This window comes from Armigeres subalbatus, chromosome 3 (genome assembly GCF_024139115.2).
Source record: "Armigeres subalbatus isolate Guangzhou_Male chromosome 3, GZ_Asu_2, whole genome shotgun sequence".
Lineage (NCBI taxonomy): Eukaryota > Metazoa > Arthropoda > Insecta > Diptera > Culicidae > Armigeres > Armigeres subalbatus.
The window spans coordinates 152,478,108-152,502,572 of NC_085141.1; the positions used below are offsets into that span (position 1 = coordinate 152,478,108).

Consider the following 24,465-nt stretch of genomic DNA (forward strand, 5'->3'; position numbering starts at 1 on the left):
CACACGGACACACACACGGACAGACAGACATTTGCTCAGTTTGTCGAGCTGAATCGAATGGTATATAATACTATGGGTCTACAAGCGCTCTATAAAAGTACGTTTTGGGAGTGAAATGAAAGCCTTTCAGGTACAACTTTGTTGTACGAGAAAGGCAAAAAGTGTGTCTACAAAATTTGTACACATACACATGCAAACACACAAACAGACGTCACCTCGGTTCGTCAAGCTGAGTCGATCGGTATATAACACTATGGGTCTCCGGGCCTTCTATCAATTTTGAAGTAATCCTATAGCCTTTCGGTAAAACTTTGTTGTGCGAGAAAGGCAACATTCTTCATGATTGCCGTATCTTAAACGAACTATCAAATCTATACTTTCGCCTCTAATTCTATCATGAACATGTACGTCTGAATTTGGAAGATGATCTTAGCATTTCCATATCACTGTAAATCGTTTAACTTCACATAGAAGTAATACACGCATATCATTAACAGAGTAATATATTTGTTTTCTTTCCAGGTTATTATGTAGCTCTTTATGCAAAAGAATGGTCTCACAGCTTCAGCATGCCAGGTTTGAATACCTACACGATCATACTACTCACTATATTCTACTTCCAAAAGCACAAATTCTTGCCTTCCGTGCAAAAATTACAGAAAATGTGTAAAACGCCTTATCTTATATCTTGTAAGTAACCATAGCAGAGTTATATTTTTTTCTTAAATTGACTAGTTCAACTACTTTCAGATTGGCAGGCTAATTTCGAGAAACAATCTCTAGAAAGTCTGGAAATACTTCAAATACCGGAAGAGAATATCCATGAACAATTAATAAACTTTTTCTCTTTCTACGGAATACGATTCTGCTTCGACACACAAGTGGTATGCCCTTTTTTGGGAAAAGCACAGTTGAAGACTAACTTTGATCCATATGACGGCAAAATTTCATCAAAAATGGAGACTTTGTTGAACTATTACAACAGTCTAAACGTGACCAAAGCTCATCCGATAAACGATCTGCTATCGTACATGAAACCGATGGTTGTCCAGGATCCTCTCGAGTTGAATCACAATGTAGCCAAGGGACTAAGCCCCACAGATGTCAACAGGTTCCGGAAGTATTGCGCGCATACAGCGGATTTACTGGGTGGAGTTTTGGACGAAACGTCCTAAAATGATGTGGAATAAGCCACGTTGTTATTAAATGTTTTATTTTTTTTATATTTTATCCATTAGTGACAACAACAATTGGTTTTTTGTATCGTCATTAAACAATCATTAAACTGTAAGTTTCATAATTTTACACATAAGGTCGATAGTGCTCATTTAAAATTTAACATTCGCATGCAAGGAGGGCCTGTCTCTCCTGAAATGGGCCTGGGTTCGGTCCACGGGTGGCTTTGCGCATCTCGAATCGAATCACTCGATTCGAACGCTTTTGCCCTCGTTTCAAGAAAGCTGCGGCCACAGAGAAACAGACGTTTCACTTAGAAAAAAAAATGCAATCAAAAATATCGTCACGAAAACATTTTCGCCCAATGCTAAATGTCCTATGTGGGAGGATCGTAGTATGTTGTGCTCGCGTGTGGATGAAAAAAAAATGCTCCGTTGCAGTTTATGTCAAACCTAATTTTTTTTCCAAATACATACCAATTTCGGATCAGTTTCGCGGGTGAAATGATAAATATGGGAACTATCCTCTAAGTGCTTTTCCGAATCAATTATATTGAGTGAAAACTGTCAACTAATCCAGGCGAAAACCAGGCAGCTATCGGAAATGGACGTTGCGCCGCGGCGCAATAGGCGTCCCCCGAATATACCCAAGATTTCTGCAAAGGATGCAAAGGAGATCATTTTATTATCCGGTGAGCTTATTCCATGCTTTTTCCGATGTATAACTTTCTATTGCGATATATAATGAATTAAACTAAATGCGCGCTGGATTCAAAATATATTATATATATCTTTTAAATCCGGAAGTTTGATTGTGATATCTTTATCCATTTGATAAAGGGTAGCATAACCAGGCGGGGCTTACTGTTAGTGATAGTGACCTCGGAGTGGACATGAAATACCAGGCACTCTGAAATGGGTCACTGGAGCTGCAGTAGAGCTAGCACTCCCGGATTAAATCTGACTGTTTTAACAGACAGCTTTCTTCCATAACATCACTGCCAGACAGTGGGGGTTAGTTTGTACACACACACACAATGCTAAATGTCCTATGTGTGGTCAATCGGCAACCAAATGGTGATATTGTGAAAACGTCAAACACAAACTACAAACACAAGCTTATCGCTGCTACGCCCTTTTCAAATGTTGGTCTAGAACGATAGAACACGTGTTGAGTGAAACATGTTTCAGAATTCAAATGGTGTCTGTTGACGCACAAAGCAATTAGGCCCTTTAGATCTGTGGTCTCAGTCATACTACTACATCTACCAACTCATCATAGGTTTGACAGCTACGGAACACGTACCTAAAAACAAAAGAAGAGGAGAAATTACGCTATTGTGAGAGAAGATAGTCAGCTATATTTTGTTTAAAATCACCTAAATCAATATTATACATAACTATACCTTTGCTTATTTGCTACCTTAAAATTAGTGGTTTACAGCACCGCTTTCTTAATTTGTTGTAATTAGCTGGGCAAACAGGTAACATCTGTATACGCTAGTGCAATGCCGGAACAGTGAACTTAAACTTTAATTTTATATAGGTCGTATAATTTATAAGGTCAAAGTTGAATTGTTTCTTATACTATTCTGTGAGAAATCAGTTTATTGGCGTGAGTATGAATTAATTAGATATTATCCATAGATAATTGTGAACTAAATGTATTTACCTAAACAGTTACCACAACAAAAACCTCATTATTGGCAAAGGTGAAGGGCAAAAAACGCTCAAGTTATTGAGAAAACTTAATTGTAAGTAACAAATTCAATAAGTATGTTGCAATAATAAAATGAAATACATTTTAGTCGAGTCTCGACACAATCGGACTGCGAAATAGTTAACAAAACTCGAAATTAACGAGTCACGATGAGCGTTACGAACCCTAACCTCACTATTCGGGATGGAACAATTAGTTGCAAGAGTTGCAATCGTCCGGATGCTGCCGAGGACATGGTGGCATGTGATAAGTGCAACGATTGGTGGCATTTTGGATGCGCAGGCGTGCAGGCTTCAATATGCGAACGTTCTTGGCAATGCCCGAACTGTTCTACGTATAGCGCTACTCTCGGATCCGAACTGTCGACGACTTCAAGTGCCCAACTACGTCTGAGACAGCTTGCGGAAGCCAAAGCACTCGAAGACAAAATCCGAAGGGAACAAGCTGACAAAGAACGTGAATTTCTGGCAGCGAAGCATCAATTGGAAGCAGAGATTGAAGCTAGGAAATCGGTAGCTGGAAGTCTGCGAAGCCATAAAAGCCGACATAGTCGTCATAGTCGAGTTGGAGACTGGGTGGCAGAGCAGGATTTTACGACGGGAAATAAGATCATTGAGAATCTGCAGCCAGAAACCGGCCAAACCTCTACCCCAATAGTTTCGGGTCAGGTAGGGACCGGAGATAAGGCAACGTCGTACGAACGTCCACAACTGGCCACGCAGGATCCGCAGCAGAACACGACTACTCAGCAGGAACATCCTGGAGCCACAGCTTCCAACGAGCAAGTAGACCTATATCTGTCTAATACGCCTTTCGGTTTACCAAGACAGCTGCTTCCTCCACCGAAATCATCGGGGCTTACTGAGCCAGCGTTTCTCTCCAGGAAAGCCAGCAAAACCGAAGGAAATCATTTTCTGCTGAGCGGACCAGGCCAGTAAATGCAAAAGATCAAACTCTTTCCCCAACTAAATGTACGCGTATCATGGAGCCAGTGCTTATCCAGAGCAATTACTCCAACATGAAACTAGCATCGTCAGTGCCGATTTACACCGCAGCCTCAAGGAATCTCGTCGGATTTTCAATGGAGCCTTGGTCCACCAACCAGACGCGCCCTACGGCACCCTCTACGATGTCTTCGTCAAGATTAATTATGTCACAACTTCCTCCGGCAGGACTTTCGACCACAATGGCGTCAACTGTGCCATGCAATCCACCTCTCACTGTTCCTTTGACCATACAAGCATCAACGCCTTTCCCAAGCGAAGCAGTAGGTACAAAGAAGCAAGTCAGTGTCATCGGACAAACCGTATCTACGGCGCGTCAGCCGGTTCTGCACAGAAGTAGTGAGACCGCTATAACTTCGACGGTAACGACCAGCAACAATGAACCTCTTCTTTCTACGCATCATCCAGTAAATCAAGAGTTCCGTGAAAATACGGCAACCGTAGGAATGCCGGCGCAAAATCACTACATTCCACATCAAACGTTTTTTTCCACGACAGGCAACGAAATGCCAGCGCTACCACACCAAGCGCATCTACCATATTCTTCATTGTACCAGCAGCCAATACCAACGTACTGGCCACCGCCTTACTACCTGCCACAGTATCCGACGCCAAATATAGCCGCAGGAATATTAAACGCCCAACAACTAGCCGCTCGTCATGTGGTTTCGCGGGAACTGCCAAAATTCTCTGGGGACCCACTAGAATGGCCCATGTTTCTAAGTGCTTTCGAGTCCACGACTACGATGTGTGGTATACAACCAGACGAGAACCTCGCCAGGCTACAGAAGTGTTTAGTAGGGAAGGCAAGAGAAAAAGTACACAGTATCCTCACATTTCCAGAAGCAGTTCCCGAAATAATAAATACATTGCGAGATGAGTGTGGTCGACCAGATCAGCTGGTACATTGCCTCATGAACAAGATAAGAAATGCTCCTGCCCCTAACGTCAACCGGCTTGAAACGCTAGTCACCTTTGGTCGTGAAGTACGGAATTTGGTGACTTACATAGAAGCCGCGAATCTACAAGATCACCTTTCTAATCCTATGCTGTTGACGGAACTGGTTGGTAAGCTTCCACCTAGTATCAGATTGGATTGGGGTCTACATACACAACGGATCTCTCAAGTCACACTGAAAGCTTTCAGCGACTACGTGTCGTCGATAAAGACAGCCGCCTGTCAAGTCACCACGCTTTCGGAGACCAGCATTCAAGATGATCCAGGAAGGTCTGGCCGAAAAAAGGAGAGGAATGCTTTCATCAACTCACATTCCGTGGAAGTAAGCAATAGAGATAGAATCGCACCAACGAAATCACAGAAACAACCACAGCCGTGCTTGATGTGTCAGCGTAGCGATCACAAGATTAAAACCTGCAACCGTTTTAGTTCGTTATCTGTAGCTGAGCGATGGAAGTTGGTGGAACAACAAAAAATATGTCAGCGCTGTCTCACATGCCATGGAAAATGCAGGACGAGTCTGCCATGCGGAATTGACAAATGTGAAGAGATGCACCATAAATTATTGCATCCTGGTAAACCAAAACCGAGTGCTCCTGTTGCCAGCGGACCAAGGGTCGTCACTACCCACCGGAGTAAGCAGCACAGTACACTCTTCAAAATATTACCAGTAACGCTGTCAAACAATGGAAAGTCGATAACGACCTTCGCCTTTCTAGACGATGGTTCCAATGTGACACTTCTCGAAAATAGCATCGCAGAAACACTCGGCTTAGAAGGGGAAGAAAGTTCGCTCTGCTTACAGTGGACAAACAATGTCACACGAAAAGAATCAACGTCCAAACGAGTACAATTGACCGTAGCTGGAGAAGGTGGAAATAAGCGACATCTTTTGACGCAGGTACAGACTGTGGACAACCTAGACTTACCACGGCAAACCCTGGATTACTTTGAACTAGTGGACCAGTTTCCTCATCTACGTGGACTGCCGATCAAAAGTTATTCCAAGGCAGTCCCCACGATATTGATCGGTGCCGACAATGCCAGATTAAAGCTACCACTAAACAAGCGTGAAAGACGAGATGACGAACCAGTTGCCGTCAAAACAAAACTAGGTTGGACGATATTCGGGGGAAGACGCGGAATCCATGTCAATAATCAAACAATGGTACACATTTGTGACTGCTCCATAGATCAAGAGCTGCATAACTTGGTTAAGCAATACTTTGAAATGGATCAGTTGGGATTGACTGTCTTATCAACTCTAGAGTCAGAAGAGGATCAACGGGCAAAGCGAATACTCAAAGAGACAACTAGGCGTTTAGAATCCGGCCGGTTTGAAACCGGATTATTATGGAAGAGCGATGAAATAAAGTTTCCTGATAGCTATGCGATGGCTGTACGGAGACTCAAATGCTTGGAACGTCGATTACAGTCTGAACCAGATCTTCGCAGAAACGTGGATGCGCAGATAGAAGACTACCAAAAGCAAGGGTACGCGCACAAGGCATCTGCAGAAGAGCTACAAAAGTTTGATAATCAACGTGTATGGTACCTGCCACTCGGAATCGTACGCAATCCACGTAAACCTGAGAAGATTCGCATAGTGTGGGACGCAGCTGCGCGCGTTGGAGGTGTTTCTTTGAATTCCATGCTTCTTTCCGGACCTGATTTATTGACCCCGCTCATGTCAGTTCTCTGTCAGTTTCGTCAAAAGCAGTATGCTATCGCTGGTGATATAAAACAAATGTTTCATCAGCTGCGTATCAGACAGAGAGACAGACAATCGCAGAGATTCTTATGGCGTACGAATCCCGAATGTACTCCGGAAATTTTCGTTATGGATGTGGCGACATTCGGGGCTACCTGTTCCCCGTGCTCAGCCCAATATGTAAAAAATTTAAACGCAGTGGAGCACGAAGGGAAATACCCGGAAGCAGCAAGAGCCATCATACAAAACACGTATGTTGATGACTACCTCGACAGCCGAGACACTTTAAAGGAAGCAATCCAGTTGGCAGTCGAAGTTCGCGAGATTCACAGCAACGCCGGGTTTGAAATTCGGAACTGGCAGTCCAACCATCAAGAAATATTACGACAAATTGGAGTGGACCCAAGTTCGCTGCAAGAAGCAAAAAGCTTCACCGATGAGAAGTCTAAGGTTACAGAACGTGTTTTAGGAATGTTGTGGGAACCCAACGAAGATTTGTTTGTATTCTCGGTTCAATTTCACCAGGATCTCCTTCCAATATTATCCGGGGAAGTTGTACCCACTAAACGACAAGTTCTTCGAGTGGTAATGAGCCTCTTCGACCCGCTCGGCCTCATCGCGTCCTTCACGATCCATGGGAAGATCCTTATCCAGAATATTTGGAGGTCGGGTGTTAGCTGGGATCAACGGATAATCGACAGCGACTTCACAAATTGGAAGCGCTGGATTAAACTGGTTCCTGAATTGCAAAAAGTACACATCCCACGATGTTATTTCCCAAACTATGACCGAAAAAGTTACGAATCTCTACAGTTGCACGTTTTTGTGGATGCCAGTGAGGTCGCATACTGCGGTGTTGCCTACTTCCGCATCATCGACCGTGGAATGCCCCGATGCTCTCTAGTAGCAGCGAAGGCTAAAGTGACTCCTTTACGACCACAATCCATTCCTCGGAACGAATTGAACGCTGGGATAATAGGTGTACGTCTAATGAAAACCATCACGGAAAATCACTCACTGCAAATTACAAAACGTTACTTCCACACGGACTCAACCGTACTTCTGGCGTGGTTACGTGCTGACCCAAGGAAATATCGACCGTACGTTCAGTTCAGAACCACTGAAATACTAACTGAAACAGAATTAGAGGATTGGCGCTGGGTACCCACTCGGTTGAACATCGCAGACGAAGCAACAAAATGGGGAAACGGTCCCAGTTTTGATGCTCAGAGCAAGTGGTATCGTGGACCAGACTTTCTTTGGCAGCCAGAAAGTGAATGGCCAGAGAAAAGGGTTCCTACAAATGATCCAGTTGAGGATCTAAGAAGAACCAACGTACATCATGGAATGTGCAAAGAAGTTGTTCTAGACTTCGTCAAATATTCACGATGGAAAGATATTATCAAATCTTTGGCCTACCTCTACCATTTTGTTAACCGCTGCTCAACGAAACAACGGGTTCGATCCAGTTCGCGTACAGTAATGTTGACTCGTCAAGACTACGTATCGGCAGAAACGGGTTTATGGCGGATGATTCAAGCACAGGAATTTGAAGAGGAGATCATCGCATTTCATAACAGCAAATCATCAATAAAGAAAGAAGTTCGGCTCGCTAAGTCTAGCTCGTTGTCCAAACTGTCGGCATTTATGGATGAAGATGGAGTTTTGAGGATGGAAAGTCGGATAGACCCGAAGGCAGCTTACTATCCCTATAGTTTCCGGAATCCAATAATTGTCCCTAGAGAACATTACGTAACCGAGCTTCTGGTATTAAAATTCCACCAACAGTACGGTCACGCTAACAACGAGACCGTCGTCAATGAGCTTCGGCAGCTTTACTATATCCCTGTTGCGCTCCGTGGTAAAAGAGTAGGTAAGCAGTGCATGTGGTGCCGCGTATACAGAGCCAAGCCGAATGCACCGAGAATGGCTCCATTGCCACAGCCACGGGTTATGCCCTTCGTACGTCCCTTTACCCACACCGGAATTGACTATTTTGGTCCTCTCATCGTAAAGCAAGGACGGAGTCATGTGAAAAGATGGGTGGCGATTTTCACATGCCTCACCATTCGTGCGGTACACCTTGAAGTGGTACATTCTTTAACGATTCAGTCGTGTAAAATGGCTATTCGTCGCTTCATCGATAAAAGGGGTGCTCCGCAAAACATCTTCAGTGACAATGGAACTTATTTTCGTGGAACTGCATAAATCAAATCCATCAATCAGGTCATCGCAAGTACGTTTACCAACGCTGACACGGACTGCCATTTAAACCCACCATCCGCTCCGCAGATGGGAGGTGTGTGGAGCGAAAAGTTCGCTCTATTAAAGATGCACTAAAAGTTCTTGCACACCGTGAAAAGCTGGACGACGAAGGACTTTCCACATTACTCGCGGAAGCTTCTATGATAGTTAATTCGCGGCCCCTTACATTTGTTCCGCTAGAGTCTCCTGGACATGAGGTCCTGACTCCGAACAACTTCTTGCTGATGAGCTCGAATGGAGTCAACAATCATGTGAGATTCCCGATTAATGAATCAATATCGCTACGCACCAACTGGGGAGTAATGCAGCATATATTGGATCAATTTTGGGCTAGTTGGATCAAGTCGTATCTACCGACTATTGCTAGGCGTACCAAATGGTTCAACGATGTTCGTCCGCTTCAAGTGGGTGATCTGGTAGTGATCGTTGACGAAACTGTACGAAATGGTTGGCTTCGGGGACGAATTATTAAGACTTTCCCCGGTATCGACGGACAAGTACGTAAAGTAGACGTTCAGACTGAGTCAGGAGTACTACAACGACCGGCGATCAAAGTAGCTCTTCTAGATGTGCTGGACAATGGTAATGCCAACTGACGGTATGGCTTCACGGGTTGGGGTGTTGACGCACAAAGCAATTAGGCCCTTTAGATCTGTGGTCTCAGTCATACTACTACATCTACCAACTCATCATAGGTTTGACAGCTACGGAACACGTACCTAAAAACAAAAGAAGAGGAGAAATTACGCTATTGTGAGAGAAGATAGTCAGCTATATTTTGTTTAAAATCACCTAAATCAATATTATACATAACTATACCTTTGCTTATTTGCTACCTTAAAATTAGTGGTTTACAGCACCGCTTTCTTAATTTGTTGTAATTAGCTGGGCAAACAGGTAACATCTGTATACGCTAGTGCAATGCCGGAACAGTGAACTTAAACTTTAATTTTTATATAGGTCGTATAATTTATAAGGTCAAAGTTGAATTGTTTCTTATACTATTCTGTGAGAAATCAGTTTATTGGCGTGAGTATGAATTAATTAGATATTATCCATAGATAATTGTGAACTAAATGTATTTACCTAAACAGTTACCACAACAAAAACCTCATTATTGGCAAAGGTGAAGGGCAAAAAACGCTCAAGTTATTGAGAAAACTTAATTGTAAGTAACAAATTCAATAAGTATGTTGCAATAATAAAATGAAATACATTTTTAGTCGAGTCTCGACACAATCGGACTGCGAAATAGTTAACAGTGTCGTTCTAGCTAATAGAGTATGTTTATCAAACGAAATCTCGCGCATAGAATTATAGGGGGGGGGGAACTGTATTGACATCACGAACGTCCGCACTTACCGCAGTGCGAATATGGAATCCGACCACTACCTCGTTGCAGTATGCCTGCGCTCAAAACTCTCGACGGTGTACAACACGCGTCGAAGTCGGACGCCGCGGCTTAACATTGGGCGGCTACAAGACGGTAGACTAGCCCAAGAATACGCGCAGCAGCTGGAAGTGGCACTCCCAACGGAAGAGCAGCTAGGCGCAGCGTCTCTTGAAGATGGCTGGAGAGATATTCGATCCGCCATTGGTAGCACCGCAACCGCTGCACTTGGCACGGTGCCTCCGGATCAGAGAAACGACTGGTATGACGGTGAATGTGAGCAGTTAGTGGAAGAGAAGAATGCAACATGAGCGAGATTGCTGCAACACCGCACGAGGGCGAACGAGGCACGATATAAACAGGCGCGGAACAGACAAAACTCGATTTTCCGGAGGAAAAAGCGCCAGCCACGTGCCACAGCCTGATATATGTAAGGACATAAACGGGAACCTTCTTACGAACGAGCGTGAGGTGATCCAAAGGTGGCGGCAGCACTACGAAGAACACCTGAATGGCGATGTGGCAGACGAAGATGGCGGTATGGTGATGGACCTGGGAGAACGCGCGCAGGACATAATCTTACCGGCTCCGAATCTCCAGGAAATCCAGGAGGAGATTGGCCGGCTGAAGAACAACAAAGCCCCTGGGGTTGACCAACTACCAGGAGAGCTATTTAAACACGGTGGTGAGGCACTGGCTAGAGCGCTGCACGGGGTCATTACCAAGATTTGGGAGGAGGAAGTTTTGCCGCAGGAGTGGATGGAAGGTGTCGTGTCCCATCTACAAAAGGGCGATAAGCTGGATTGTAGCAACTACCGCGCAATCACATTGCTAAACGCCGCCTACAAGGTACTATCCCAAATTTTATGCCGTCGACTAGCACCAATTGCAAGGGAGTTCGTGGGGCAGTACCAGGCGGGTTTTATGGGCGAACGCTCCACCACGGACCAGGTGTTCGCCATTCGCCAAGTACCAGAAGTGCCGCAAATACAACGTGCCCGCACATCATCTATTCATCGACTTCAAAGCCGCATATGATACAATCGATCGGGACCGGCTATGGCAGCTAATGCACGAACACGGATTTCCGGATAAACTGACACGGTTGATCAAAGCGACGATGGATCGGGTGATGTGCGTAGTTCAAGTTTCAGGGGCATTCTCGAGTCCCTTCGAAACCCGCAGAGGGTTACGGCAAGGTGATGGTCTTTCGTGTCTGCTATTCAACATCGCTTTGGAAGGGGTAATACGAAGAGCTGGGATTAATACGAGTGGTACAATTTTCAATAAGTCCGTCCAGCTATTTGGCTTCGCCGACGACATAGATATTATGGCACGTAACTTTGAGAAGATGGAGGAAGCCTACATCAGACTGAAAAGGGAAGCTAAGCGGATCGGACTAGTCATCAACACGTCGAAGACGAAGTACATGATAGGAAGAGGTTCAAGAGAAGACAATGTGAGCCACCCACCGCGAGTTTGCATCGGTGGTGACGAAATCGAGGTGGTAGAAGAATTCGTGTACTTGGGCTCACTGGTGACTGCCGAAAATGACACCAGCAGAGAAATTCGGAGACGCATAGTGGCTGGAAATCGTACGCACTTTGGACTCCGCAAGACACTCCGATCGAATAGAGTTCGCCGCCGTACCAAACTGACAATCTACAAAACGCTCATTAGACCGGTAGTCCTCTACGGACACGAGACCTGGACGATGCTCGTGGAGGACCAACGCGCACTCGGAGTTTTCGAAAGGAAAGTGCTGCGTACCATCTATGGTGGGGTGCAGATGGCGGACGGTACGTGGAGGAGGTGAATGAACCACGAGTTGCATCAGCTGTTGGGAGAACCATCCATCGTTCACACCGCGAAAATCGGACGACTGCGATGGGCCGGGCACGTAGCCAGAATGTCGGACAGTAACCCGGTGAAAATGGTTCTCGACAACGATCCGACGGGCACAAGAAGGCGAGGTGCGCAGCGGGCAAGGTGGATCGATCAGGTGGAAGATGACTTGCGGACCCTCCGTAGACTGCGTGGTTGGCGACGTAGCCATGGACCGAGCCGAATGGAGAAGACTCTTATATACCGCACAGGCCACTTCGGCCTTAGTCTGAATAAATAATAATAAATAATAACTGTATTGATCGATTTCTTTAATTTGATTTCATATTTCGTGAATAACTCTGCTGTTTCAAAAGCTACAACCGTGATTGCTGCTTCTGGTGCAAGATGTAATCATCCTTTATCAAACAAAACTATTAAATCCTCGGATAGAGGTGTGCGCCGCCGCGCCACGCCGCCGCCGCCGGCAGTTTTTGGCACGCCGCCGCCGCCGACATTTTTGCATCGGCGCGCCGCCATTTAAAAATTGTCACGCCGCTTATCTATAATTTTCCACGCCGATACAAATTTGAAGATGTCCGCAGAATTTTGGAAGTGGAAGTGGAAATTCTGAACATTCAATGGATTTCCTGTATAATTTCCTGATCCATCACGTTGAAACACCAGAGATTTTTCCGTGAAGATACCAATGATTTCCATGTAAATCCCATACAATTTCTACTTGAATTTTGAAAATCACTCCGTAAAAACTAAGAAAACTTTGTGTGTAAAATTGCGAAGGATTTCTCTTTGAAATCCAAAGAATTTACCATTGAAATTAATTTTGAATGGGAAAGAGGCGTTCAGCAGAAAGCCATATGGAAGGAGATCACAAGGCTGAAAGTTGTTTCGCCGAATATGTCGTTTAACCGAAAAGACTATTTGGTAGAAGCCTCATCCGAGCAAAGATTGAGAGCAAATCGATAACTTGTTTCAATGTTGTGAAATAATGGATTATTATTACTTAACTTGATATCTTTTGGTCGTTTTAACGGTTGAGTAACAAAACGTATAGCAGAAAAGTCTTACTGTGACATCAAATCGAAAGCTATTCCTGCTGTCATTGAGAGCAAATAGAAAACTAATTTTGATATTGGTTTCCGATAACAAAACAAGTACACAGTTTGATGTCATATCATGCAGTTTAGTAATCTACAGCAAAATTAGATCAAAATATGTAATCAATCATGATTATTCATATTTGAAAACAAATTATGAATCAATTTTAAGTCAAAATCAAAATATGTTTTATATATGCACTCATTACATTTTCAGACTTTGCTAGGGTATCTAGCATAGAATTTCATTTGGTCGGATAGTTTCTTTGGCTGAAAGAAATGGTTAGATGAATAGCTTAATAGGCCTAAATAGTCATTTGGTCGAAAGGGCCATTTGACCGAAATGAACATTCGATCGAAAGTTCGGCTGAATCGGTCATTTTGGATATTTTCAACACATTAACGGGAGAATCTTTTGAATTTCGTTAGAAAATTCTTCAAGTTTTTCAAGAATATTCATTTGGAAATTATTTTCAGAGTTTTCACGGGAAGTTGTTCAAAATTTCCTTAGGAAAATATTCAGAATATGCACGGAAAGTTCTGTTGAGAATTTTTCGAAATTTACACTTCCTCAATCTAGATCATTTAAGATGGTTAGTTTTTTTTATTCTTTATTAGATTGCTTTTTTTCGCAGGGAGAAGTTCATCACTAGACGGCTAGATTGGCAAAGCCAACTTTAAAACAGATTTTTTTTTGCAATATCCGCGGGAGACTGTAGATTTTCCACGAGAAAAACTCCGGCATTTCCAATTCTTCAAAGTTTCTGCAGAAGATGGTTCAAAATGTAGATTTCAACGAAAAATTCTTTGGAAATTGCTCGGAATTTTCAAGAAATGTTTTTGGATTACTTCAAAACATTCTTTCTATTTTCGATAAGAAATTCTTGGGAAATTCCATTGACGGAAGGCGACAGACCGGTAATTTGGCACAGAAAGCCGTTTGTCCTAACAGGTCGTCTGGCCGAAAGCATCGTTGGCCGAAAATGCTGTTTGGCCGAAAAGGTTTTTGACAGAATGGGCCATTCAGCGGAAAATGTCATTTGACCATTGAACAAAATTTCGTAGCCTCTCTACTTTTAAGTCGATACTGGCTTTTAGGCCAAAAGTAATCTAGCCGAGTACAGCAGAACTAAGCGTTTAACGGTAACTGTTATCTGGTCGAAACAGGTTTGACAGAAAATGTAGTTGAGTCGTAAGCGACGTACAGGAACATTTGGCCGGATTTTGACCGTAACAGTTTGTTCTAACAGGCTGAAAAAGTCGTTTGACTGAATACCCAACAAACAATTAGGGCTGAATAAGCTAGTTTTTATTGTAGAAGACCATTTTGGTTGAATAAGTGCTCTATCAGCTCACAATGTTTATTACAAAAAATGCCGGTTGATTGTCATTTAGGAAAAAGAGCCATTTGGCCCAAAAATGTCCTGTCTGCAAGACAACCTTCTTCGAATATTGTCGTTTGACTGAAGGAAAAAAGTTCGTCCGAATAGGTCATTTGACAGAAATTGCCATTTGGCCGGAAGGGTATTTTGCAGAAAGGATATTTTCGTGTCAAATGACCATTCCTACCACACGGCATTTTCGGTCTAATGATTTATTTGGTTAAATGATTTTTTCGGCCTAATTACCAGTTCGGCCGAATGTTCCTTTTGGCTGTATGTCGCTTTCGACCAAACTACATTTTTTGTCAAACCATTTTCGACCTGATAATAGTTGCGGATAAACGTTAAGTTCAGCTTAATAGGATTTGATTAGATGATCTATTCGGCCAAACGACCTGTTAGGATAAACGATTTTTTCGGCCAAATTATCAGTTCGGCCGCTTGACGCTTTCGGCCAACTGAATTTCCCAAGAATGTCTTATGGACAATACACTAGTCGTTCGATAACTGCAATATGTTTTCGTTTTAGTTAGCGAATGCAGTTCTAAACGTTCTAAACGTCCAACTATTGTCACGTCCGACAACTTCAGATGCAATATAAGTACATTTGATTGTTCAGCGCAATGCAGCTATCATCGAATTTAAAATCGTTTCGAAGTTTAGCGGTCCGATAACTACAAAACTGATGTAACTATTAAATTGCAGTTAGAAAGCATTGCAGTTGAATAAGTTTCAGTTGTCAAACATCTATTGTACAGAGAATTTCCTAAAATTCCTTAAAAATTCCGAACAATTTTCCGTTTAAATGCAAAGATTTTTCATATTAAAATCTACATTTTGAACAATCATTCGCGGAAATTCTATTAAAGTTCCCGTCAAATTCCGGAGACTAATTATTTTAGTCTGAGCAAGCCAACGTTAAAACACCCATTCTATCAGTCGCATTTTCCTACAATTATGAAGTAAATTTCGAAGAATATTCAACAGAAACTCGACAAGAACTTTCCGTGTATATTCCGAGGATTTTCCTGTAGAAATTTAGAACAATTTCTCGTGAAAATTCTGACGAGTTTCTCTTGACGAATTTTTTGCTGAAAGCTTCTCTTGGTAATTCCATTTGTCTAAACTTCAGAGTAGTTCCCGAGGAAAATTACAATTAACTGCATATTATTCGGCAACTCGAAAACCTTTTTTTTGTTGAATATCTTGGCTGTGCATATGCACAGCACATGTTTCAAAATGGACAAATTGATATGAAATTTGCGAAAAAAAATCCACGTGTCTTGGAGGGACTGGAACTCTCAACCTCCTACTCTCTAGATAGGCGTGATAACCCCTACACAACAAGACCACTTAAAGGTCACATTTGCGGAAAAGCCATCAGAGTACAAACCTCCATCGCGGTTAGTTTTTTTTTGCAAATTGAATATCTTTCGGATGCTTGATTTGTCCTAAATAATTTCCAAATAAATATTTAGGAAAAAGGCAAAAAAATTAAGGGACGTGATAAAAAAAAAACGCCACGCCGATGCACGCCGCCGCCGGCTAAAATGGCTATCGGCGTGACGCCGAAAACGCCGCCGCCGCCGACCAAAATTCTGACAAACGCCGCCGCCGATGAATATTGGACCGGCGCACACCTCTATCCTCGGAAAGCTGCCGCAATTCGCTGCATTGCTGGAAAGAAAACATCGATGAAGAGGAATCGATCAATGCAGTAACGCCTCTATGATTTTTAGCGCGAGAAATGTAAACAGAAGTGCTGTTCAATTGATTGAACAGTTGCAACCGATATGAACATTATGCTGATACGATATGTTTGGTCAATTGAAATATTGTTTCGACAAATATTATAAATTTAATGTTTATTCGAGTATATGCCACAGATCCAATTTTGAGCTCAATAATTCAAAGCTAAAGAAAGATTCAATAATAAATTACTTTGATGTGTCCATGTGTTTTACTAAAATTTGCGCGTTTTTATTTTTATTTTACGCTATTTTTACGTGGATTTTGGGATATGTATAGAGATGAGTGACGTTTAACGCTCGCACACTGATGTGCAATTCGGCATGTGTAAATACATGTTTGTTTTCCTTCTGCTCATAACCTCAAAATAGATCGAGGCATCACGATGGTTGCGAAGGAGTCAAAAAATATATGGAAATATACTCATTTTTACCCAAACTTTGCTGAGTAGCACCATCTAGGAGTGTTTGTTTTCCTTTTATCGCCACTCACACATTCGGACGTGAGAATCTCAATAGAGTAGAGTAGGTAAGAGTAGAGGCCTGAATAAGAGAAACGCGGATAGAAAATATGACTCTGCCAACACTGCATTCAATCTTCTTCATCAAAGAACAACACATGAAAAGGAAGAAATGGTTTATGTAGATAAAATCTCACAATCCGCTATTTTATGTGTCCATATTACATAACAATTGAATCCAATAAACAATGGAATTTCATTTCATAATCTATTAATGACTTGCATATATTATTGCAAACTAATATAAAATACATTCAATTTTGTTTGTTGATAAATGGCATAAAATCGAATTTGGCCATTTTCAGTATTTGAGCCAGCATTTTGGCTGCTTGACAGGTCCCCTGCTCGATAGAGATGAGTGACGTTTAACGCTCGCACACTGATGTGCAATTCGGCATGTGTAAATACATGTTTGTTTTCCTTCTGCTCATAACCTCAAAATAGATCGAGGCATCACGATGGTTGCGAAGGAGTCAAAAAATATATGGAAATATACTCATTTTTACCCAAACTTTGCTGAGTAGCACCATCTAGGAGTGTTTGTTTTCCTTTTATCGCCACTCACACATTCGGACGTGAGAATCTCAATTGGCTGCTATTTTCTGACGGTTCGATTGGCGGCACATGGCTATCCGCGTTTCCCTTATTCAGGCCTCTACACGGTTGTTTGCGAAAACCCATTAATGGGTGAAAAAACACCCATTTTCGCTAGAAGTGTCTCTCCCCATTTAATGGGTAAACTCGATTTACCCATTAATGGGTAAACGCAGTTTATGTCATAAAATGGGTATTTATTTACCCATTGTTGAAAAGCCAGATTCCCACAAAATGGGTAAAAATTTACCCATCTTCGGATATAGTTTATGTAGCATTTTGGTAAATTGTAGATTTATGGTATTCGTAGTACTTAATCAGTAAAAGCAAAAATAAAACACTTTTATTTGTCTTTATTCATGTCATTTATGATATACACAATGTTTGATAGTGACTAAAATTTCCATCGGAGTTTTCGATTCCGGCACATCACATCGTAAGTCGGAGACCGATTGAGAAGTTCCACTGAAAAAAAAAATTCGAAAACGGGGGCATGTCAAAAAATTGGTGTATAATGCTCAATTTCACTTGTTCACAGTTTCATAAACTTTATGCTCACCCTTCATAGCTTTCCGTATGACTCGAAGTTCCTCCCTTTTTCGTGCACAGTGCGCACAAGACGACTAGTACGGCCCGTTTCTCGACTATCTGGAAGCGCATAATTTTGAAACATTACATTATACTTATGAACAAATAAAATATCATTTGGCTTACCTGCGTTGGGCCGAGGGTGTACGGTCACAAATATTATTAACTGTAACTATTATTTATTTATTAATATTAAAAATTGATACAAGCAGCGCTTTTCACCAACCGCGCGGTACGGCTTTGTTTCATAACTTTTTTTCAACCATTAATGTGTAAAAAAATAAACATTTTTCTAATGTGTGAGGTGTCCTTTAATGGGTATTTTTTTACCCATTGCATGATTGAGAAATTTCCCCATTTTATGACAGATATTAATGCTATTTAAAAATGGGTGTTTTTTTACCCATCGATGGGTTTTCGCAAACAACCGTGTAGGTAAGAGTACGCTTTTGATTTTTTGAAGTTATAAGAAAAAAAACTAGCAGCATTATATCAGTTTGACACGTTGCAAATCAAGACAAAATTTTCAAAACGACTTATCTGCTTTTGTAAACAAAGATTCAAACGACGATTTGGCGAATCTGATAGCTCTCCCACGCAAACCAACACCACCAATAGGTAGGTAAAGGTTTCCGCTACCTGTTGATGGTGTTGGTTTGCGTGGGAGAGCTATCAGATTCGTCAAATCGTCGTTTGAATCTTTGTTTACAAAAGCAGATAAGTCGTTTTGAAAATTTTGTCTTGAAATAATATCTATATCTAGTACACGGAATCGCGAAACAACTCACTTGACGGTTCCTTTCACTCAAATCCGACCTTGCGTGGAAGAAGCCAAAAATAAGTAAAATGCGAAAAAATCCGGTGAGTACTTTGCCTTTACTCCCGTGTTGAATTTTCACCCACTATGAAGTTTCACCAACTCAAATTTATGTTATTTTCACTCACTCGAGACTATGGTGAAAACAACTCAAATTTGGCTTCTTCCACGGAACAGCACATGTTGGGTCGATGCAGCTCTCTTTGTTTATAATAACATTCATGAGAGGGAGTGAGAAAACTACCTTCGAACTTCGTACTCAAAGATGAGTTCTTTAAACTTTTTTTTTAGGTTTTTTATTTTTTCTGTTTAGGGTGGTTCAAAAAATCGATTTTGCTCCACAGTGCTCATCTGATTCTTTAGCATGTTCTGAGTGTCCTCTGAAAATTTGAGCTCATTTGGATTAAAACTGATTTAGCACAAGCCGTTTCAAGTTTGCATGCAAATTAGTATGGGGAAATTTATTTTTTCATTATACTGTTATACTGTTATACCCAACGAAAACCACATGTTGATTAAGGTGAAGGTGGGTTGAGTACCAAAACAAAGCTTTGAAAGTATTGGTACAATAAAAACTGTCATATACTGTACTAGTATTGGTGTCGTATTTATGAAAAAAAAAAACAAAGAATATTAGTAGGGTGGTTCAAAAAACGACCCAGCTCTACCACGGTCACTTGATTCCGTACCATGCTCCGAGTGTCCTCCAAAAGCCAATTTGAACAAAAACTGATTGATAACAAGCCGGTTCAAGTTTGTATGAAAACTATTATGGGAAGAAAAATATATTAAGCTCTTTTAGTGGAATGTATTAAACCGTCTAAGACGAATTAAGTACTGTCCATTTAATTCCACTAGTTAATTTTCGTAATCTTTGCAGATACGTATTTCGACCACAACTGTGTGGTCGTCTTCAGTGTCTTGTACTTGACTCGACTAAGTCGAGTCAAGTACAAGACACTGAAGACGACCACACAGTTGTGGTCGAAATACGTATCTGCAAAGATTACGAAAATTAACTAGTGGAATTAAATGGACAGTACTTAATTCGTCTTAGACGGTTTATTATGGGAAACTAAACCTTTCATTACACTAGCTACAGCGCCTTCCCTTCAAACGCTGGCGAAAAGAGAACCCACATAGCTGAAAGCAACATTCCAGAGACTTTACTGAACGCACCTTAGGAAAGATCCGTTGAAATAGAATTTTATACTCCGCTCACCCCCATGTCACACTTTTTGTATGAAGTATCTACACAATTACACAAACACAATGTCAGCGGAACGGAAACGGCAAATTTGCCATAAAATATATGGGCTAACTGTCAAATTTTCCGTTTCCGTTTCTGTTCCGCCGACATTGTATTTAGGGCTTTATTATCATGCTAAAGATTTGCAACCTCGATTAAAATCGACTCCCAACTATTGGAACGTCCATTCAATATGCATTGTCTAAGGAGGTAAAGCTCTTGAATTTCATCCAGTCATATGGTCTTCCCCTCGCCAGCGCCCAATCAAGGAGTGCCACAATTAGAATAATGTAAAATTCAACATAGCCATAGCAACGGCCATACAAACCTGAACCGACCGAAACCAGCGAACGACACCCAAAATATGAAACATAATCGATTGCGCGTGGCGGAGCAAAATCAGTTTTGAACCACCTTGTTTATTAGTTTGCTGCTATCGGTACCGGTGTTTACATTCGCTCCGCGATCAGTTTTTAGTCGCTTTCTTCGGTCAAAAATTGCAGTTTATATTAAGTTTTCGCTTCAAACAAGTGACTTAATCCAAAAAGTGAAGTTTAATTTGCATTCCATCAACATTTCGGGCTGCTCATGTGCGGAGTAGTGTGTAAAAAAATGATTTTTTCAATGCCCTTTGAGAAGTGCAGTGATAAACCCACCAAACCGCGGACGGCTGTTAAAATGTGCACGAAACTGCTGGTTTATGCTATATTTCGAACCGAAATGCATAGGACTCTTTGAAGAATCATGTTAATTATCACGGGAAGTACATAAATATACTGTGAACAGGTTAGTAATCTGAATATTAAACTTTTGTTCGATGCTGTTCGATGCATTCGAATGTTGGTGGGAGAGGAGTGCGGGAGGTGTGGGGTTGACCCGTGGAAGATCCGGTGCCATATTGACTGCCATCGTGGTACTCTTCCAACTATGTCCTTAATAGTCTCAATAATTAGTAATCGATTTTTACCCCATAAAACATTTGACAGATGGGAAATTTCTTGATACACCGACGAAGTCGGGTGCCGATGGAACCAACTGATTTTATCACCGACTTAATCGGGTGTCAAGGAAATCGGGTAGTGACCAAGGTCTCGACGAAACCAACAGATTTTATCATCGACGAAATCGGGTGTCGTGAAAATCAACCATCATGAATACCAACTAAATCTGGTGTCGACCAAATCATTTGTATGGATAACCTATTTTGTCGGGTGACTCTCAGACATAATTTAGATCCACATATCAATCGATGGATTAAGTAGTGTTTATACACCAAATTAAATCGGAATAATGGTTGATAGATTACATTTGCTTAACGTATTGTTTACTTTTGAGGATGTTGTGATTGTTGAACACAATATAATTATTAAAATTAGTTGAATATCTATCACGTAAATTGCAAAATGTAGTGCAGTATGATGGTAAGTATGTGTGTTTATGTATATGTGTGTGCGTGTGTGCGCAAAAAGTAAATTCTGTTTCCTATTGAAAATTGACCGGAACGGACAATGGGCTCAGAGGTTATGGCCGGAATATATTATTATCAATCCAGTAGAAACCCGAAATGGGCGATTAGCGAAATTGGATTTTTCTCAAAATCAGTACACTAAACCTAACTTCGGAAGTGGTGCGCTGTTTTCATTTGGTAATGTGCTATACAGCGCAACACTTCCGAAATTAGATTTAACTTACGGATTGTGAGAACAATCCAACTTCGCTGGCGGCTAATTCGGTTTTCTACTGAATTGATAATATTTTATATTATTTTCATGTAAAATTGATTCTTCATTACAGCTTCTTGTACAAAAACGCTTAAAAGTCTAGTCTATTTTTGGCTACTTTATCTTAAACTGATTTGCCCTCGATTTGCTCGCAACAGGTTTCAATCGACAAGGAATCCTATCCCACTATGATAAATTAGTCGGATCTATATGGACTCTGAAGCTATGGCCAAAATACAATTTTTAATTCAACAAACACGTAAAAAGTATCTGCCACATTACGGAGGTTGGATGAAACAATTTTCGAAGCTAGGAATGTATCTATTGAGAATGGTCTAGAAGTGAGCAATTTTCAGTCTACATTCTATTAAGGTAAAGTCTAATGTTTTTCTTCAAAAATATTAATGTGACTTGTCATGCGTATTTATTTTTAAAGTATTGATAAATCATCTCTCTTTTTATTTGCATTAATTTTCCATCAGCCTATTTCCATACGAGTGACAAACATTGGCGCCAGGAAGACGACTTTCATGCCCGAACCCTATTAATATCGTACACGTCAACGCATTGGCCGGGGCCTACGGCTTTTCGTCCTAACTGTGTAAGAAGGCATGACCACATATTTAATGTCTTACCGGGATGTGAAGCAGTCTCTGCAGTACCATCGGCGATGTCAACTAAAATCGTCCAACTAAATAAAAATAAATCACCCTATTTCGTCGGGTTATGTTTGTTCTCTGTTTGAAACATCCGATTGCTTATTTTAGTAGAACAAAAACAACCGATTTATTCGGAAATCGTCTAATGTTCATTATAATATAGTTACTAATCGAGCAATTAACTTAGTTTTTATCAGCCGATTTCGTCGGCTATATTTCATTATTGAATTAAATCAGTTGATTAATCAACCGATTTTGTCGGCTATTATTTTATTATTCATTTGAATCAGTTGATTAATCATTCGATTCTTTGGGTTTTCATCGGTCGATTTCGTCGGTTTAATTGCTTTTTTGCGCTAGAATACGTTAGCCGATTAATCTGCCAACTAAGTTGCTTCAAATCAGTTGATTTTGTTGGCCGATTTAATGTATCGATTAATCGCTAAACGCCCCTGTAAAACTCCCATAAGCGTCTGTGCAACAAACAACCGATTAGTCGGCTGCAAAGTAGGCCGATCCGACCGACGAAAACCGACTAAGTCGGGGGAAAAGTCGGTAGGATGTTTTATGGGGTAGGCTTTGGTCCGATTCGTGAATCAAAATCGAATTAAACTTAAAAGTGACAGTTCAAAAATTTCCAAATAACCCTGCTCGCAGAGCAAGATTACTTTTGACAGATATTGAATCATTTTTAATAGATGTTTTGTTGGTCTTGCTGGGTAGCACCAGCCATTCTTATGAGCGGGGGATTCCATAATTTCCGAACTGTCACTTTTAAGTTTAATTTGATTTTAATTCACGAATCGGACCAAAGCCTTAGACAGGTTGCGAATCTTTAGTCATGATCGTTAAACTTCTTTGAGGGCATCACTGAAACGTGCAGTGCAACCTGAGATGAGATAAGACACCTCGGAGCTGAATGCCCTCACACAAATTACCCGCAATTTACGCAACGGACAGCTCCAGTGTGACCAACTTATTTAAGTAACCGAAAATTAACAAGACGGATAAAGTTCAATCAATAATTACCGAATGCTGAGCTGTTCATTTGTACTTCATGATTGCAGTTCTGACTATGATAATAAAATTTTTATTATTCATTCCGAGATTCATTCTATTTCACGTTGAAAATAATGTAACAAACGTTTATTTGTGTTTACTTGTTTCTTTAGAAACTGAAGTTGGAAAATCCCCGACTACTAGCAACACCGCGAAAGTAATAACAAAGCTCCCACCAGCAAAATAAAGCAACGCTGCGCTTGCCGGCGTCTGTCAAATCTCCCAATCAAAACTAGCCTTTTCTGACAGGCAAATGGTTACAAAAAGGGACAGTGAGATGTCTTATCTCATCTCAGAGTGCAACATAGTAGCCTGAATTTGTGTGTGCTATCTTTCGCGCCACGAGCAGCAATGTAGCCTGTTAAGGAGTTATGGAATTAGCTCCAGAAAACCACGGTATAGATTAAATTCGATTACTAATAATAAGGTACCAGTCAAAACGATTAATGCAAGAGATGGCGTTTTTTCAATGGTAGTAAAACCGAAATTTCATCACTATTAGACTACTAATCAGTGCAAACTGAGTGCAGGAGATAATCTTTTCACCTCATACTTCATTCCTTATCACTACTTTCTTCTAAAACACCTCCATTTTCCATAAATTTTCAAAATACTTGATTTTCCCCTACATTTTATCGATTTCCAAAAAAGATATTTTAGTTACTAGATAAAGATTGTCGCTGTCGTCGCTGTCCGGAACATCTTTTGCTGGCGAGGATAGGGGAGCTAAATGTCAAAGAAGGAAAATCCATACGATTTGACAGGTATGTACCACACATGTTTCGGACAGCAGAACAAAGGGAACCGAAGCGACAATCTTTATCTAGTAACTAAAATATCTTTTATTTCCAACTACCATTCTTCCATGAGCTCATGGTGAAAATTTTGAAAATCTCAGAACATAGAGTAGCAGGCTTAACAAAACAGATAGAAACGCCGGTATCGCCACTCAGTGACGAGTA

At 41.2% G+C, this 24,465-nt stretch overlaps 3 protein-coding genes and 1 long non-coding RNA gene across 4 annotated transcripts in view; 3 read left to right on the forward strand and 1 right to left on the reverse strand.

Moving 5' to 3' along the window:
• The window catches only part of LOC134219504 (terminal uridylyltransferase Tailor-like), a 49,971-nt gene extending 48,659 nt beyond the window's left edge, over positions 1 to 1,312 (forward strand). The window contains exons 3-4 of the mRNA XM_062698247.1: positions 523 to 690; positions 751 to 1,312. Coding sequence (XP_062554231.1) covers positions 523 to 690; positions 751 to 1,175 — 593 coding nt within the window. The 3' untranslated portion in view covers positions 1,176 to 1,312. The remainder of the gene's footprint in view (positions 1 to 522; positions 691 to 750) is intronic.
• A 1,100-nt stretch (positions 1,313 to 2,412) lies between these two features.
• Positions 2,413 to 3,833, forward strand: LOC134222068 (uncharacterized). Its single transcript, XM_062701220.1, has 4 exons — positions 2,413 to 2,659; positions 2,722 to 2,790; positions 2,856 to 2,929; positions 2,984 to 3,833. The coding sequence occupies exon 4, from the start codon at positions 3,045 to 3,047 to the stop codon at positions 3,831 to 3,833; it is 789 nt and encodes a 262-aa protein (XP_062557204.1). The 5' UTR covers positions 2,413 to 2,659; positions 2,722 to 2,790; positions 2,856 to 2,929; positions 2,984 to 3,044.
• Positions 3,834 to 3,877: 44 nt separating this feature from the next.
• Positions 3,878 to 9,429, forward strand: LOC134222069 (uncharacterized). The gene is made up of 2 exons (XM_062701222.1): positions 3,878 to 8,441; positions 8,861 to 9,429. Exons 1-2 carry the CDS (start codon positions 3,878 to 3,880, stop codon positions 9,427 to 9,429), a joined length of 5,133 nt encoding a protein of 1,710 aa, XP_062557206.1.
• A 5,241-nt stretch (positions 9,430 to 14,670) lies between these two features.
• LOC134221028 (uncharacterized) lies at positions 14,671 to 18,432 on the reverse strand. Its single transcript, XR_009982172.1, has 3 exons — positions 18,125 to 18,432; positions 17,970 to 18,058; positions 14,671 to 17,875 (listed from the first exon to the last, which is right to left on the reverse strand). It is a non-coding gene; the product is annotated as an uncharacterized LOC134221028 (long non-coding RNA).
• Between the last annotated feature and the right edge of the window lie 6,033 nt (positions 18,433 to 24,465).